The sequence below is a fragment of the Pterocles gutturalis genome, unplaced genomic scaffold, assembly GCF_000699245.1.
Source record: "Pterocles gutturalis isolate BGI_N339 unplaced genomic scaffold, ASM69924v1 scaffold40742, whole genome shotgun sequence".
NCBI classification, from domain to species: Eukaryota; Metazoa; Chordata; class Aves; order Pterocliformes; family Pteroclidae; genus Pterocles; species Pterocles gutturalis.
The window spans coordinates 18,298-33,226 of record NW_010114221.1 but is presented as its reverse complement, the minus strand read 5'-3'; the positions used below and the strand labels follow the sequence as shown (position 1 = coordinate 33,226).

The 14,929-nt window shown below is 40.1% G+C and overlaps 1 protein-coding gene across 1 annotated transcript; it reads right to left on the bottom strand.

The window, feature by feature from the left end:
* Positions 1-229: 229 nt before the first annotated feature.
* Positions 230-13,763, bottom strand: TXK (TXK tyrosine kinase). The gene is made up of 14 exons (XM_010074766.1): positions 13,690-13,763; positions 13,353-13,455; positions 12,338-12,543; positions 10,987-11,052; positions 10,226-10,280; positions 9,350-9,429; positions 7,853-7,980; positions 6,800-6,874; positions 5,744-5,915; positions 4,793-5,009; positions 4,584-4,648; positions 2,242-2,360; positions 1,629-1,786; positions 230-298 (listed from the first exon to the last, which is right to left on the bottom strand). Exons 1-14 carry the CDS (start codon positions 13,761-13,763, stop codon positions 230-232), a joined length of 1,587 nt encoding a protein of 528 aa, XP_010073068.1.
* Positions 13,764-14,929: the final 1,166 nt, after the last annotated feature.

The window sequence follows — 14,929 nt, the reverse complement described above, 5'->3', positions numbered from 1 at the left end:
CCTAATCAAGAAAACAAAACCTTAGAGTGTCCTGACCTAGCCTCCTGAGATATCTTTCTCAAATGAGTAAAAATTAGGCCATGCCCTAACAGCTGCTTCAGTATGTAGGATGCTGGTCCTGAGATTTAAGTAGAGATTGTTGTAAAAGGCTGAGGTTTTCTGTATCAGCAACATTATTGACATGCTTAGTGCTAAATTTTCAGTAAATATACTGCTGTAAAATCTCTGGTTATCCCATCTCTGTTATATCAGTGAGGGTCTCTATTAACTCTGCAAAAGTAGGACGTCCTTCAGGTTTCTGAAAAGAAAAGCAGAGGATAAATTTATATTATCAGATTGATCAATTATAGTACCAGACTTCAGAAGATGGCTACAGGTACATTTGAGCTACCACTTTAAAATTACATTTTATTTTATCAGTGCAGAAGAAAGATTAAGTTTATCATTTGAGGGGAAAAAAATTATCTGTTCTTCATGACACCAGCAGCATGAGCACAGCCACTTTTAAAATCATTCCTAAAAGTTCTTTGTTTCAATTTTGGAACAGAATTCCTTTAGGATTTCTCCCCTGTAACGGGTCACTGGAAAGCACTACCTCTCAGGAAACCATGATACTCAGGAATGTATCAGGGGTGTTGAAAAAGGATCCTCACTGTTGTATCATTTGATGTATTGCAGCCCAGCATGGAACGAACTCCTTGGTGATGCCAGACAGAAAAGAGAACTTCTTCCCCAGCCCCCCTCTGCAGGCTGGCATGCCAATGGATGTTTCTAGTAAGCAAGCAAGCTAGATGCAGTTTAGATTTCAATCTCTTGAGCCTTTTTTTTACTCAGTGTCTAAAATTTCATATAGAGCTAAAAGATGGTCAAGAAAGGAGAGGTAGGATAAATGAGACAATGGTAGCAAAAAGGTTCCCCAGCTGCTCTCCATGTACCACTGCCTACTTACATGAAAGCATTGCACACAAAGCTCTTCTGAAAGTAATTTTTATCTAATACTAAAGATTCATTTCCTGTAGACATTAGAGAAGGAGGGACCTTAAGGGATAACTCAGATGGAGAAGCTGATGAAATCAATTATGTGATACCAGCACAGAAAGAAATAGGTGCTGGAGAAATGGAGAAAGAACATCAAGTACTAAATCAGAGTGGAGAAGGTGAAAGGGGTGCAGCCTAGGAGCTGTAGTGAGGTACAGAGGTACTGATGTGTATCTGAAAAATGGGGTTTACAATCCACATTTAGTGGGCATACCTGCTTTGTATATTATGTGTTAAGGTTATCATTCAGAGCTGAGCTAGAGAAAGCTATGCATGATTCAGAGGTGTGAAAAACGTACTACATATAACGCAGTGGAGAAGTGAGACAAAGAGTGGCACATTCAAAACTAGGGATGGTCTAGACTTCTTGTACTGATGATGTGCTTTGTATTTTTTAGATGCAACAGTCAAAAGAAACAGAGGCTTGTAAATCTAGACGTGATTTGTGAAAATCATAGTGAGAGATACTGAGGATGCCACAGAGGTGAAATATAAATTTAATGCCTCAATTTTTAAAGATTGCTTTTAGATCCACATTACAAATTAATAATAAAGTAAAGTAATATCACAGGAAGAAAAGGGCAACAAACCTCATGCCAGCAGCTGTACATGACTTTGTACACAGTATGTGATGCCAAATGTGGTCGATAAAGTCGGTTACCCTGAGAAATCTCATGGACAACTTCAGAATTTGACTTACTTTCAAAAGGCATTTTGCCTTCTGTGAAAACTTCCCACATCAATACACCTAGAAGTGAACCAAAATATTTAGGACAAAACAAAAAACCCCAAACCCACAAGCTATTTAACAATGTTAGAAGAACAAAAACCATGCTTGATCTTTTATGTATTGAAAAATGCATGAAAATATGGGCAACCTGGGCTAATGACGAAAGGCAACCAAAACCATTTTCGACTAATATAATTCTGTTCTCTTTTAAGTCAGCTAGGTTGGTGGTCCATGAAACTGAGATGAATGTACATTTGTCTGATGAGGACTTACCACATTTTGGTCAAAATCTAATTTTTAGGCACAGACCCTTTCTGTTGAAAAACATGCTTGTCCAATATATGCAAGATTTGAAAAATGGGAAGTACTAAAGCTTAAGATAGGTAGCATGAGTAAAAAGTTACACTTTCCTAAATCACATCAGTAGTTTTAGGGAACCACAGTATGTTTAGGGAACCACCTAATCAACTCACCAAATGACCAGACATCTGATTTGCTGCTATATTTTTTGAAATGAAAGACTTCGGGAGATGACCATTTGACTGGAAACTTAGAACCCGAGGAGCTGATATATTCATCGTCAATGACATACCTAAAGAATAACAGGAAACAGCATATATTTGAATGCTAGTTAAAAGGCAAGAAGTTCTGGTGACATTTCCACAGATTGTTTATAATTCTGTAAAAATACAGTGTCAATTTAGAAACAAGGAAATGGTATCACTAATTTAGAATAAAATGCACATAGATACCCACACTGGAAGCTATGTACTTAAAAAGATTTCTATTTAAATGAATTATTTGAATTGTTCATGAGAAGTATTTCAGAATAAAACATTTCAATACCATCATTGAGACTGACAGGATGGTTTTCATCTTCTGGGTATATATTGATAGGACACATCCCTTTACCACAGGCAGAAAAAACAGCAGCAATAAATAATTATTGTCTCTTTTTTAAAAAGTCCACCTTTTCAGCCATTTGTAGTACCCAAACACTACTGGAAGAGGGCTACACTTCATAACTGCCCAACTTCACAGATGTAATTTCTGGCACATTGTTATAGAAGCAGCACAGAAAGAAGTGCTCATCATATACAAGGCAACAGCTCTTGCAGGTGCACTGGAAAAACAATTTTTCTTTGCCCAAGCTTGTAGGAGCTGACCTCTTAGATGAAATTATGTGCCCGATGCAGGCATTTATAGGGCAGCAATTTAAAAGGCGACTAGACTGACCCCTACATACATACAAGGTCTGTGCACATTTTCCCAGTATTTAACATTCCTGAGCAGTCAACAGATGTGCACTGCACAACATTTGTTCTAACGGAAGGCTAAATGCATTGACACCTTTTAAAGCACTTTGTATAAAGGAGGTCACATTGAGATAAATCATCTCTCTGTCCCCCTTCTCATTTTGGTGCAGGCACTGAAAGATGAGATGTTATTGAGTAAGGAACATATGAAATAACAGCACAAAATAACCAGTAGTGGCACTTGTGTGAGCTCTGAATAGTTAGATTGTGTTCCCATCACCGCTCCATGGTGTCCTCAAGAGAGTCAATGTCTGTCCTAGGGCCTCACCACTGGTCTCCACTTCTTGGCAACAGTGAGCCGTTCAGGTCCATTATTCTCAGACTGGACTCTGACAGCCCCTTGATCTTTTACTGTGTTATCTGGTGCATTTGGATGAGTCCAGATCCCCGATACTGACCTAACCCTTATTGGGAGCAGTGCAACCAGTGGGCACTGCCATGGTATAGGACAGCCTTTTGAAAAACAAGTATTTAGTTATGAACTGCTGGAGTGTTGCAATCCTTAGGTTAGAAGTAGGAGACAAAACCAAAGGGAAAGGTAAGCAGCACAGCTGTGCTGATCTAGTGACTTGCAGCCACAAGGTGAATGTCACCGCCACCTCCTGCTCACAGCCACGCACTGGTCTGCCCCCAAAGTGAGCTGATTCAGTCTACTAATCAGAAAAACAGCCAGTAAAACACACAAGTGGAGAGTTTTTCTGGGCTTGCAAGGGGAAAGAAGGACTCAGTTGGTCATTCAGTCAGCTTAGCTATAAAATATAGCACATCCCGTCCTTGGAGGTCTTCAAGGCCAGGTTGGATGGGGCCCTGGGCAACCTGATCTAGTAAATGTGTATGTTTGGTGGCCCTGCCAGGCAGGGGGGGTTGGAACTACATGATCCTTGAGGTCCCTTCCAACCCAGGTCATTCTATGATTCTATGATTCTGTGATCCTCTGGGGGAAGTCTGTGAGTGCAGAGCTACATTTGTCAGGCCTGTGCTTGTCAGAATGCGTTGTGCTCTCCCCATCTTTGGCTGGTCCTCTCACTAAGAAGAAAAACCACTTCCCTGCTAGAGCAGTGCACATCACGCTTCCTGCCTGCCGCTCCTCCCTGCCTCCTGCGCGACCTACACAGCTGCCGCCACCTCTAAAGGTCAGCACCAGCGCCCGGGTCTCTCCCTAGGGTCTTTCTGTCCTCCCCGCTGCTCAGAAAAGTTGGGGTACTTGTTTCTTTAACTTTCTGGCAGCTCTCTGGATGGGCATTTCTCTGTCCATAAACACTTACAAAGTTCACCTGGCACTTTGTTTACCTGTCTTACACTCACCAATAGCAAGAGGTGGACACAACATCCAGTTCATGGTACAACAGTTAAACAACGTTGTAATTTTCATCAGAATTCAAAAATTGACTGCAGTGGGATTCCCCAAATCATCAAAGCAAGCAATGAGGTAAGCTCAAGGTCCTGGTGCAGCTGATTGAGAATAGGTACTCACAAAACCTGCATCAACGGCCTCGTACCTCGCCATGCCAAAGTCGGATACTTTAATGATGTGTTCAGCATTGACTAAACAGTTTCTTGCGGCCTGGGGAAGATGAGAGAAACATGTCTGAAATCTATGTTAAAGCATTTTAGGAAAAACACAACAGCTGATTATTTTTGTGCAGTGGCTCACTCTTTCTGTACTGACAGTATTTGTCAAGAACCTCAGAAAACCTATTGTACTTACTAAATCACGGTGAATAAAGCTTTTTTTTTCCAGGTATTCCATCCCTTCACACACATCCTGGCACATTCTCAGCAGCACATCTCTGCCAATTTTTCCCTGCCTTTGACGAAGGTAATTGAGCAGGCAGCCGTTTTCCATGAATTCAGTCACAACGTAGAGAGGCTTGTGATGTGTGCACACTCCGTAAAGCTGGACCAGCTTCGGGTGTGAGAGTTTCCTGTTTAAAAATCACGTTTTAGACAGGCTAGGATTTGTCCTTGGCAGGTAACTAGGCCTTAGATTCTCATGACGGTTTTGAAAAATGCTTTCAGTACTTGATAAACAGTATTCAATTCAACTGGCCTCAGGGTTGTCCCACTATCTAACAAACACATTTCTGCCTACAGTTTCTTCCAAAAGTGCACTGTTTGAATTAATAATTGTTCATCAGTTATATAAATGCAGTGAATGCAAGGCTTGATTCGGATGATGTGAAATGGAAAGGCCTAGTTATGCTGGTTTTCAGGCAGGGGACATAACCCTGCAAGGATTCTTCTCTTCTAGCCTGTGCCAAGACCCAGTCTGGATACTTCCCTAATTTACCAACTTAACAGAAATGGTAATTGTTTCTCAAAAGCTTTAGTTAGGTATGAACGAACTCTGACAGTGATCCTAGAGGCACTGAGTTATGCATGAAAGAACAGTTGTAGGAGCATGTTTGTTTATCAGCACATTTACTCCCCATTGAGCTCCACAGCACAAAGCAGTGCACACTCTAAAGAAAGAGTCTGGCAATGGGTGCAGTGAGCATCTGTGTCAGTCTGATTCAAATCTTTGTATCCGCCTTTCTGTCCTGCACATCCAGCATTCCCACCAAACTGCTGTGTCTGTTTGTTTTAAATTGAATTAGATTATATTTATTTCTTGGTCATCTCAATGTCAACTGTCAGATATAATAGCTTTTGTACTTACATCATCACTTTGGCCTCCTCAATAAAATCATCTTCAGACATTGCACCTTCATTGATTGTTTTGATGGCAACCTTGATGGTTGCTTTCCATTTACCCAGCTGAACAACTCCAAACTGTCCACGCCCAAGTTCTTTCATGAATGTCAGTTCAGATGGGTTTAATTCCCACTCCTCTATAAAGGAACCCAGTAAGTTACAACAGTCAAGTGTTCATCCAAATATCTGGTAATTTCCAGGTGCTCATATATGTTTATATGTGAATGTTATTTTACAGCCTGTAGAATGATTAGTGCTTAAATTGCTTAACGTAGGAACGTCTGAGGCTTGACGAAAACACAAGTATTTAGCTTTGACTACATATGAGAACTTTTTTTGGCATTATCACATGTGACGCTGAACTCTGAACCAGTTCTGAAAGGATAGTATTACTGTATTGCTGTGCTCTATTGTATTGCTTTGCCTCTATTGTAATAACCACAATAGTTCTGCCCTTCAAAAATATTAAGCCTTGAGATTAATGGGAAAATTCACAGGAAGGATACATGATTTTTAAGGTTCCTGTCATCAGCCAGATAATACAAACTTCCTGATCTGTATACACAAAACTGGCATTTATTTCTTGTTTTCTAATACTGTGTAAAATTTCATTCTTATTCCTGAAACTTGCAGAAATGGCAAGGAATATCTTCCCCATAAGTATTATTAATTTCAATTTCCTAAGCATTTAAATAAATCAAATAGCCTTTGAAAAGCTATTAAATACATGTTTGAGGCTTAGGTCTGCTTAGGAAAGTCCAGATAGCTCTGAAGTTCACCAGTGGTTGTAACAGAAACACAACAGTCACTGAATAGAAGGACTTGAGCCAGGTCTCTCGTTCGGTACTGATGCCTTATGAGGAAGTGAGTGTCTGTTTCTGGTGAATATGTGGCTGTTTATGTATTTCTTATTACTGGGAAATTTTCCAGATACAACTTAATTATTAGCTGGGTGAATGTGATCTAAATCTTTGCCTAGGCAGATACCTAAATCGCCACCAAAAGAAGATATAAAATTTACCATAACTAAATCCTGCTGTTGCTGGTGAAGAACATCCATCTAATCCAACTGGATGTCGGAGACGAGTGATAAGACCTGTAGGGGACAAAACAACAATATTCTGTTGACCAATTACTCCATTTTAAAGTACACTATATCGTACCACTTCTTAAAAATATTTGGAAGCTGATGTACATTTCTTATTTCTTGAAGTTACTTTTGCTTACAGCTTGTTTGGGTAAAACACTACAGTGAGAAGAAATGGAGGAAGACTATAGGGCCCTGAATACAAAAGTATCTATCCTTTAATACGACCAAAAGTTATACTCTTCCTTGTTTGTGTGATGTTAGTGATCTTAAATAAATGAGTACTACAACACTATATCACGCACCTAAGCAGTATCTTCCAGCATGATTTCTCAGGATCGTTTCTCATTGAAAGAAATATTTTTGTGTCTGTCATTCATTTTCTTTGAATTAATGAGCCAGCAGTAACAGTGAGCACATCCCTCACCAAGGTCTCCCAGCATTCATTTGTTCTTCCCACTGTTACTTTCAGGCCTTTTCTGCTTTCTGTGTTTCCTACAATCGTCCTCTCACCAGCAAAGGACTCTGTCCATTCCCATACCTTCCTTCCTTACTAGTGCAAGGAATCTCTGTGTGTTTTCCCATCTCCATTCATTCAGAGTAAAAACACATTTTATAAAAATGGGCAGAACCAAAGTGAAGGGCATTTTTTAATGATAAAAATCATAAAAGGCTGCTGTCAGACAACAATTAGAGGTGACTAACTCTGGTAGGCTGCAAACCAGTGTTAGAGTCCTTGTGCTCTCTAATTCTGCATTTAATTGTTTGTGGGGTGGGTTTTTTGCCAAAATCAGTAGAATGCTGCATGCTGATGCACAGCATAGCTCCTGCTTTTCTTAAATTGCATATTTGAATTCATTAACAATAGAAAAACTCGTGTCTCTTTTTATAAGGAAAGTATTAGAGGAAGCATGATTTCCAGTCTCTCAAAGTCCTGAGGAGCTTCAAATGATCTGTTGTAAAACCTTATCAGCTTGCATGCGTTACCTGCAGCATTGTGTTGATGATACTCGATGAGTTCAGGAACAGATGAAAAGAGGTATTTTTCTGCTACGTAATATTGTCCCAAGTGGTTTTTCTTAATTTGATAATGCCGAATATCTCCACTATGAGTTCTGAAATCAACAAAGTATTATAATTTTCAGTAAAAATAATTTATACTATAAATCTGATTAAATTTCACTTTGAAAGAAAGCACATAAAAATCTGAAAGCTTGGGGTACAGTTCTCAACTTAAAATAGCTGTGTGTAGCTGGGATAGTGTTTCAGGAAAAAAAAAAAAAGACTCCTTGAGTGGATCTCTCTCCCAACTTTGGCACATATTTCACAGTGTTTTTTATTGCACAAGTATCGTTGTATAGCCATAGAGTTTAACAGATGTTCCTCCTAATCCAGTACTTACTTGAATCTGAGCTTTTAAAATTAAAATGCTCTTCATTACCTGAGTTTCCCCTCCAACAAGTTAAAAACATATTCATGTATACTGTGAGATTACACTTTCTGTTCTGCTTCTCAAAAGGCTCCTCATTGGAGCTTTTGTTTCATACATTTACTTTTCTCTATTTCTCCACATTGTCTGTCTATCTTGCTTTCTGTCCATTTTGCTGCCCATCTACCCCTGCTTTCTGGGAGATTCAAATTGAAGAAGTTAGGTTTGTATTTCAGGCTGGAGGTGGTTGCTGAAGGTTGGTACCCCACTGCAAACGTGAGCCTGTGCCCAGTGCAGGGAGTGGCAGGGAGGGCTCCAAGGAGGAGTGGGAAAGAGAAAGAGGGTGGTGGAGCCAGAGATGCCTTTTCCTTGCTCCTCTCACCTCTGGCTTGATCTGAGAGGAAGAGAAGGAAAGCAGGCGCCACTGATACAGGAGGATGTAGGAGGGCGGAGAGAGGAGGGTACAAGGCAGCTCAAGAAGGGATAACTCAGCGCTGTAGGTGATTGCTACTGATGTGGGGGGAAAGCGAGTCCTGTGGCAGACCTCTGGCAAAAGAAGTAAGACTGCACAGTGAGGAGGTGAGGTGATTTTAGGAGAAAAGCAGAAGTTTAGGGACAGCAGAGTCTGGGATGTATTTACAGTGCACAGAGACTGCGGAGAAGGGAAACGGTTCGGTGCAGGGGCCAAAGGCTATGGCGGTGTGGTGTGGCAGCCATGGCACTTCGTGTAGAAAGAGAAGAAAGAAGATGCAAATGTAAGGTCTTATTACCTGCATTACATGAGTGGAATGCACAGCTTTCACAGCAGATTATTTGAGAATTTCAATTAATGCAGTTAATCTTGTCTTGGCAGGACATTTGCACCCTGACTCTCAGATCCACTGCCCACCACCACCATTTCTGCACATGGGGTAATTAATTCTCAATTAACAACACCCCAGTGGTTACCTGCTGCTGTGCACTGCATGTCCAACCTACCCACTTATCCTGAGGAGTTTGAGAGAAGCTCTTCTGTCAGCTCTTGATTCAAACCCTAACCATTCAGAGCAACTCACCCTTTAGCCCGTGAATACATGGACAGCGTAAGAAGTCCCCCTTGGCTTGAATCTCTGACAACAAATGCACCTTCTTTGGACTGGAAAGAAATCCAGGTAGAGTTATTTTCTGCCCTTAAACTTGAATAATCCTCCCTTGAGATAGGACTTGCAGCTGATTACCAAATTCTGTGGAATACCTATGACTACTTGGGAGGGGGATAAAGCAGTGGAGAATGGGAATTGATAGCCAGGTAGATAGCAGAGCAAAATTAAGCAAGGGAAAATAATAACTGCAAGTTAATTTATTGGAGTTAAATAATTTAGGTGAATTATACTATTTAATGTGATGTAGTGAAAATGCTTTGATTTATTAAAAAATCAAATTGTACAAATCACTCTAACAAAAGACTGTAAACCAGTTCTCTCTGAGATGTTCTTCTCCGGTCTACTTTGCCCAAGCCCTGTGTTAGTCCTTGAGACTTAATGAGTTTAACTGAGTTGGGCACTTTGGTAACTGATAGGGGGTAGAATGCGATATGGTTTGTTTGCTCTATACATAAGGAAGACACAGGGGTTTTGTTAAGCTCTGCTAACATACTTACTACATGGATTTCAGTCTTCTATGTCTCATACAAAGGACAAGCACAGTAAACCACATGTAACTTGCTTTATCTAGTGTGGAAAATCTACATAGAATTTTCTGGGGCAACAACTTAAAACTCTGTTAAGTTGGGATAGTCTGCACTGCACACATACCCCAGAAAGTAATTTTGTTTTAAAGGACTCTCTCTCTTACTGCATACCAAACAGACTTGGATTTGACTGTGGTAACGCTCTTGATGCCTCTGATAGCTCTTTCTAGATATCATTAGCTCTTTGTGCAAGCTGAGTTACCTTCTGGTGCAAGAGAAGTTCTGCCTGGCTTCTGTTTATGTTTTTGCAGTACCACCTGCAACAAGGAGATAACCTATCCTTTAATTTCAGTCACTAGGAATTATATGTTTGCTCTGTTTCACAAAAGTAATCCATCTTAACAGTTGCACTATTCCCCGTCCAAAAACCTGAATGGAACTGTTGTTGTATATAAGCATCTTTTAATTTGGAATTACTTTATTAGGTCACTGTAAATATGACAACTCTTTTCCCCATTCACTGTGATTAAATATGAGCTCAAACAAAAGAAAACACAGGAAACAATGACAAACTGTGATAAGATTTACAGTCCCACTCACTGTGTCAAGCCTCTCTTCTCTAGAATTTTGCAGAATTTTCTCTTCAGTAAATTAGGTTGAAGCAATTGGAAGTAGCTTCTAGCCAATTAATTACATGTTTACAATAGGAAACATCAGAATATAGAAGCATTATGTAGTGAGCTTACAGAAATAGGAAACATCTGGATTCTGGCATTCTGATTTATGCAAATGAATGTAGTTGAAGTACTCAGTGTTTGTAACTTCACGTTACACTCTCTGAGCAAACAGTTCCCAATCAAAACAGTTACTTCATTCTCAGAGTAATATTTTGTAATAAAAAATAGACCTTTCAATAAACATCTGTCCATGTCTAATAAAAACTGAAGGATTAAGCACTAAAATGTATCAGTCCAATCCATTTATAGAAAAGAAAGCACAATTATCATTTTTAAGGCTACTTACTCATATGTTTCTAGATTACTTTTCTTATTCTCAGTAACATAGTTGCTGGGAATTAGGCCTTCATTCCTGAAATGACATATTGAGGATAGTGTAGATTGGATATCAGGAAAAATTTCTTCACTGAAAGGGTTACCAAGTATTGGAACAGGCTGCCCAGGGAAGTGGTTGTGTCACCACCCCTGGAGGTATTTAAAAGATGTGTAGGAGTGGTGCTTAGGGACACAGTTTAGTGGGACCTGGCAGTGTTAGGTTTATGGTTGATGATCTTAAAGATCTTTTCCAACTTGAATTATTCTATGATTCTATGATTCTGTTATAGTAAGGTGTAAGATATATATCTTCCTTTTGTTGACTTATAAAGGTTACTTATACTATTGGCCATGTTGTTAGATACTGAATCCCAACATGGGAACTGAACAGAAGTCTGAGTTCTTTTATCCCAGGCACAATATTTCTGCCCCACAGCTGTGGATGGCTACTCTAATTAATAAGTCAGCTGGAAGAGGATATTTATAGAGTGCTGAGAGCAGTATGTTAATGAAAATTTTCAAGTTAAACCACAACAAAATTTAGAAAAACTGACATTTCTTCTGAATCAGAAGCCACTCTCATAATTTCTAACCTTGTAACTATATAAAGCTTTTTTTAAAATGCCAAGTGTATAAAGCGTGTGCTTGCATGTATATACAAAATAATGACCCAGTGAACTCACACTACAAATATGAGTTGAGAAAAAGCATTTACAAGTATTTAAAGGAGAAATCTGAATGCAAAGGAGACAGATATTATATAACATATAACCATTCCCAGCATGACAATACAGGATACACTGAAGAAAATCCGAAGGAGAAAGGGGAAGGACACGAAACAAACATAAATGTGGAAGGGATCCTAACCGAAGTTATCTAGCTCTCTAAAATATCCAGGAATTTTGGATCAGGGATTTTGTTTCAGGCACATGTCTTAATAATCTCTATGGTCTTTATGAAGTGTTTACACATGTACACTGCATTGTAAAGCATTTGAAGTATGGAAAGCTGGCTTTGTGCATGGCTCAGAGCCCAGTGATTCACGTGGTCCTCGACCGCCCTTATGTTGCTCAGGAAATTACTGAGTCTAGGACTTAACTCTGAATTCCCAACACATTCTAGATTCCCCACCCATTTCAGGGGCACCAAACACTGCTGGAAGTCTGCCTGGTCAATCTGTGTGCCTCACACATAGATGAACACTTTCACAACTGTCCCTAAACTGTTGCATGTGTTTCATTCTATCTGCCTGCTTTCACAGGGGTTGGTTTAGGTTTTTTCTTTCTGCATAGGGAGATTGAAATAGGTGCCCACTCTCTTACCCATGTTGGTCTCTTGCCTTCCACCAGTGGGGATCATACTGTTCAAGGATAATGTATTCTTCCAACTTCTTCAGTGGTAAATATGAGGGTCCTCTAGCAAAAAAGTCATAGAGTGCAATAACTCTGGGTTTTTTTGTGTTGTCTTCCAAGGCCTCGGCAGGTAGAGGAGGTAACGGCTTGTTCTTTAACTGCAGTTGCCTCTTATGCTAGTGAAAAAAAAAGTAGCTTTCATTATTAGTCTTTTCTCCTTACTATTGCTTGCTTAATTCCCCTGCTATTATACTGTCTCAGTAACTGAAAGGAACTCATCGTGGTCATTGCTTCCCCTTGTACAGCACTATCACCTCATCACTTGTAAAACAGTGAGACTTACATTTGAGTAATTTGGTGTAGAAGCCAAAATGACAATGGAAAGAATAATAGACAAGCCATCTACCTAATCGGGGTGACTTCTACATGTTATGAATGCTGAGACAGCCCCTCAGCTGGTGTAAAAGCAGAACAGCACTGAAACCAGTGGGGTTACAATGTCTGGAAATTCGGTCATTTATCTGGAGAATTAACACAGAGGGTGCTGTAGACTTTCTTAGCAAATCAGCGGGAACATAGTAATTTTCTTTTGCATCAAGTTAAGTTCTATCTTTGCACTTTGTTATGCTTTGAAAACACAGATTATTCCACTTAGATCTAGTAAAACTGTTGTGGATGTTTTACATGCCAGTGGAGCAAGATGAGCTTGCATCTGCCCAGCAGGACAGTCTCACCCTTCCCACCTCCATCACCCAAACGCAGAAGTGGGAGAAAGAACCACCTTATCCATGACAGAGAGCTTGGGAAACCTCACTGTGGCCCTGTATCAGTATGAATCTTCAGATACTTTTACTGTGTAATTTTTATGCAATGAAGCACCTTTCATGCTCAAGAGTTAGTTATTTCTCTGCTTGTTCTGGTACTGAGCTACCATAATGGCACACCACCTCAATTCTCTCTTTTCACCTGCCAAAACATTACTTACCCTGCACTTCCAAGTAGCTGCATAGGAAACATCTGGTTGTGAGGCTGAGTACTGGGTCACCAGGCCAGTATCAGGGTCCAGGTTAATTTTTGTTCTCATTGCTCTGATTTTGAAAAACACGAAATATTTGTGTGAATACATAGCTATAAATTTATATTCACATCAAATATTAATTTATGGAAATAGATGCCTTCATATTGGGGAAATGAACAGTAAAGCTTCTTTAAACTTCTGTACAATCAGCAGTTCTACTGAAATTAGAGGTATTTTTTAAAGTCCTTTATGGGTAGATGTTTTGATTATCCTAATTGCTGAAAAGCTTGAGCATTTCACATACCTTTTTTGCACTGTGCAGCAGCAGCAGCAGCAGCAGAAAACAGACTGGATGGTGTGATCTGTGAAGAAGAACATTTCCCGTTTTTGCAGTGTTCCTGGTTGCTTGTTTACAAAACTTACTGAATTAAAGACTACTGTATGTGCTCAGCCCCATTATTAGCTCTGTTTTGCTGTGAGATATCTAGCAAATCATCAAAGTTGAATTTTCATCCACCAAACAGAGCAGATCTTTCCTGCTGCTCCATCTATTTGCTCCCACTGTCGCCCTTACAATGTCTTAGCAATTATGAGGTCATGTGATGAGATAAATCAGCTCACTAAATCAGAAAGAAAAAATAACCTTGTCAGCTGGATCATTACCCATCTGACTGATCACCCCATCCCGTGCAAGCTCTAATCAGTGCAGTAAAGGGGATGAGAACATCCTCAGGGACAGGAGTTGGAGAGCTGTCTCCTTCAGCAATTACATAATTTTTAGATCATTCAAGCCAAATACAAAACCATACTTGCATGACAAGCTTCTTCTTATTGTGAGATTTATTAAAAGAGACATGCTACATTCAATTGTTTGAATTAATACTGATTTTCCCGTTTCTGTTGCAGCCATTAATATGATGTATGCATTAGCCCAGGTTTAAATGCTAGCAAAGATGTTCTTTACACTTATGTGCCAAGTGGTTGATGATAAGTCTGAGAAAAAGACATCAGACACATCATCACATATCTCATACATTTACAGAGAAATCCATCTAGCATATCTTGTACGAGCAGCAGAGATATGGTATTAAGTAGGTCAGAAGGCATTAAGAAGATTTGAACGAGGTAAATAACTGGTTGACATCCACTCTGGTCTACGTACTTTCCCCAGCCTGTGTTCTCCCAGCAGTTTGCATCAAGCTGTGGCCGCTATGGTCCCCTCCCCTTTCCCCTGCACTGCTGCTCATCTCATCTCCAACAGAGCGAGACAGGATGCTAAACCAGTGGGGAATCTCTCTCTGCTGGGTCAGATCCCTGAACCATCCCAGCGTCACTCATTGCTGGCAGGTGGGTGGGAGGGCAGCAGCACCAGGGGCTGGGCTCAGGCGCTTGGGTGCGATGCATGCTCTCTTAGGAAGCATGAGAGCCAGGCATGCAGAGACAAGGCTCCAGTCATATTCAGCAGCACTGGCAGGAAATAAACTTTGTGTCTCACTCCAATAAGTCCTGAGTTTTCTCCACCACAGAGGTCATGGGACAAAAAG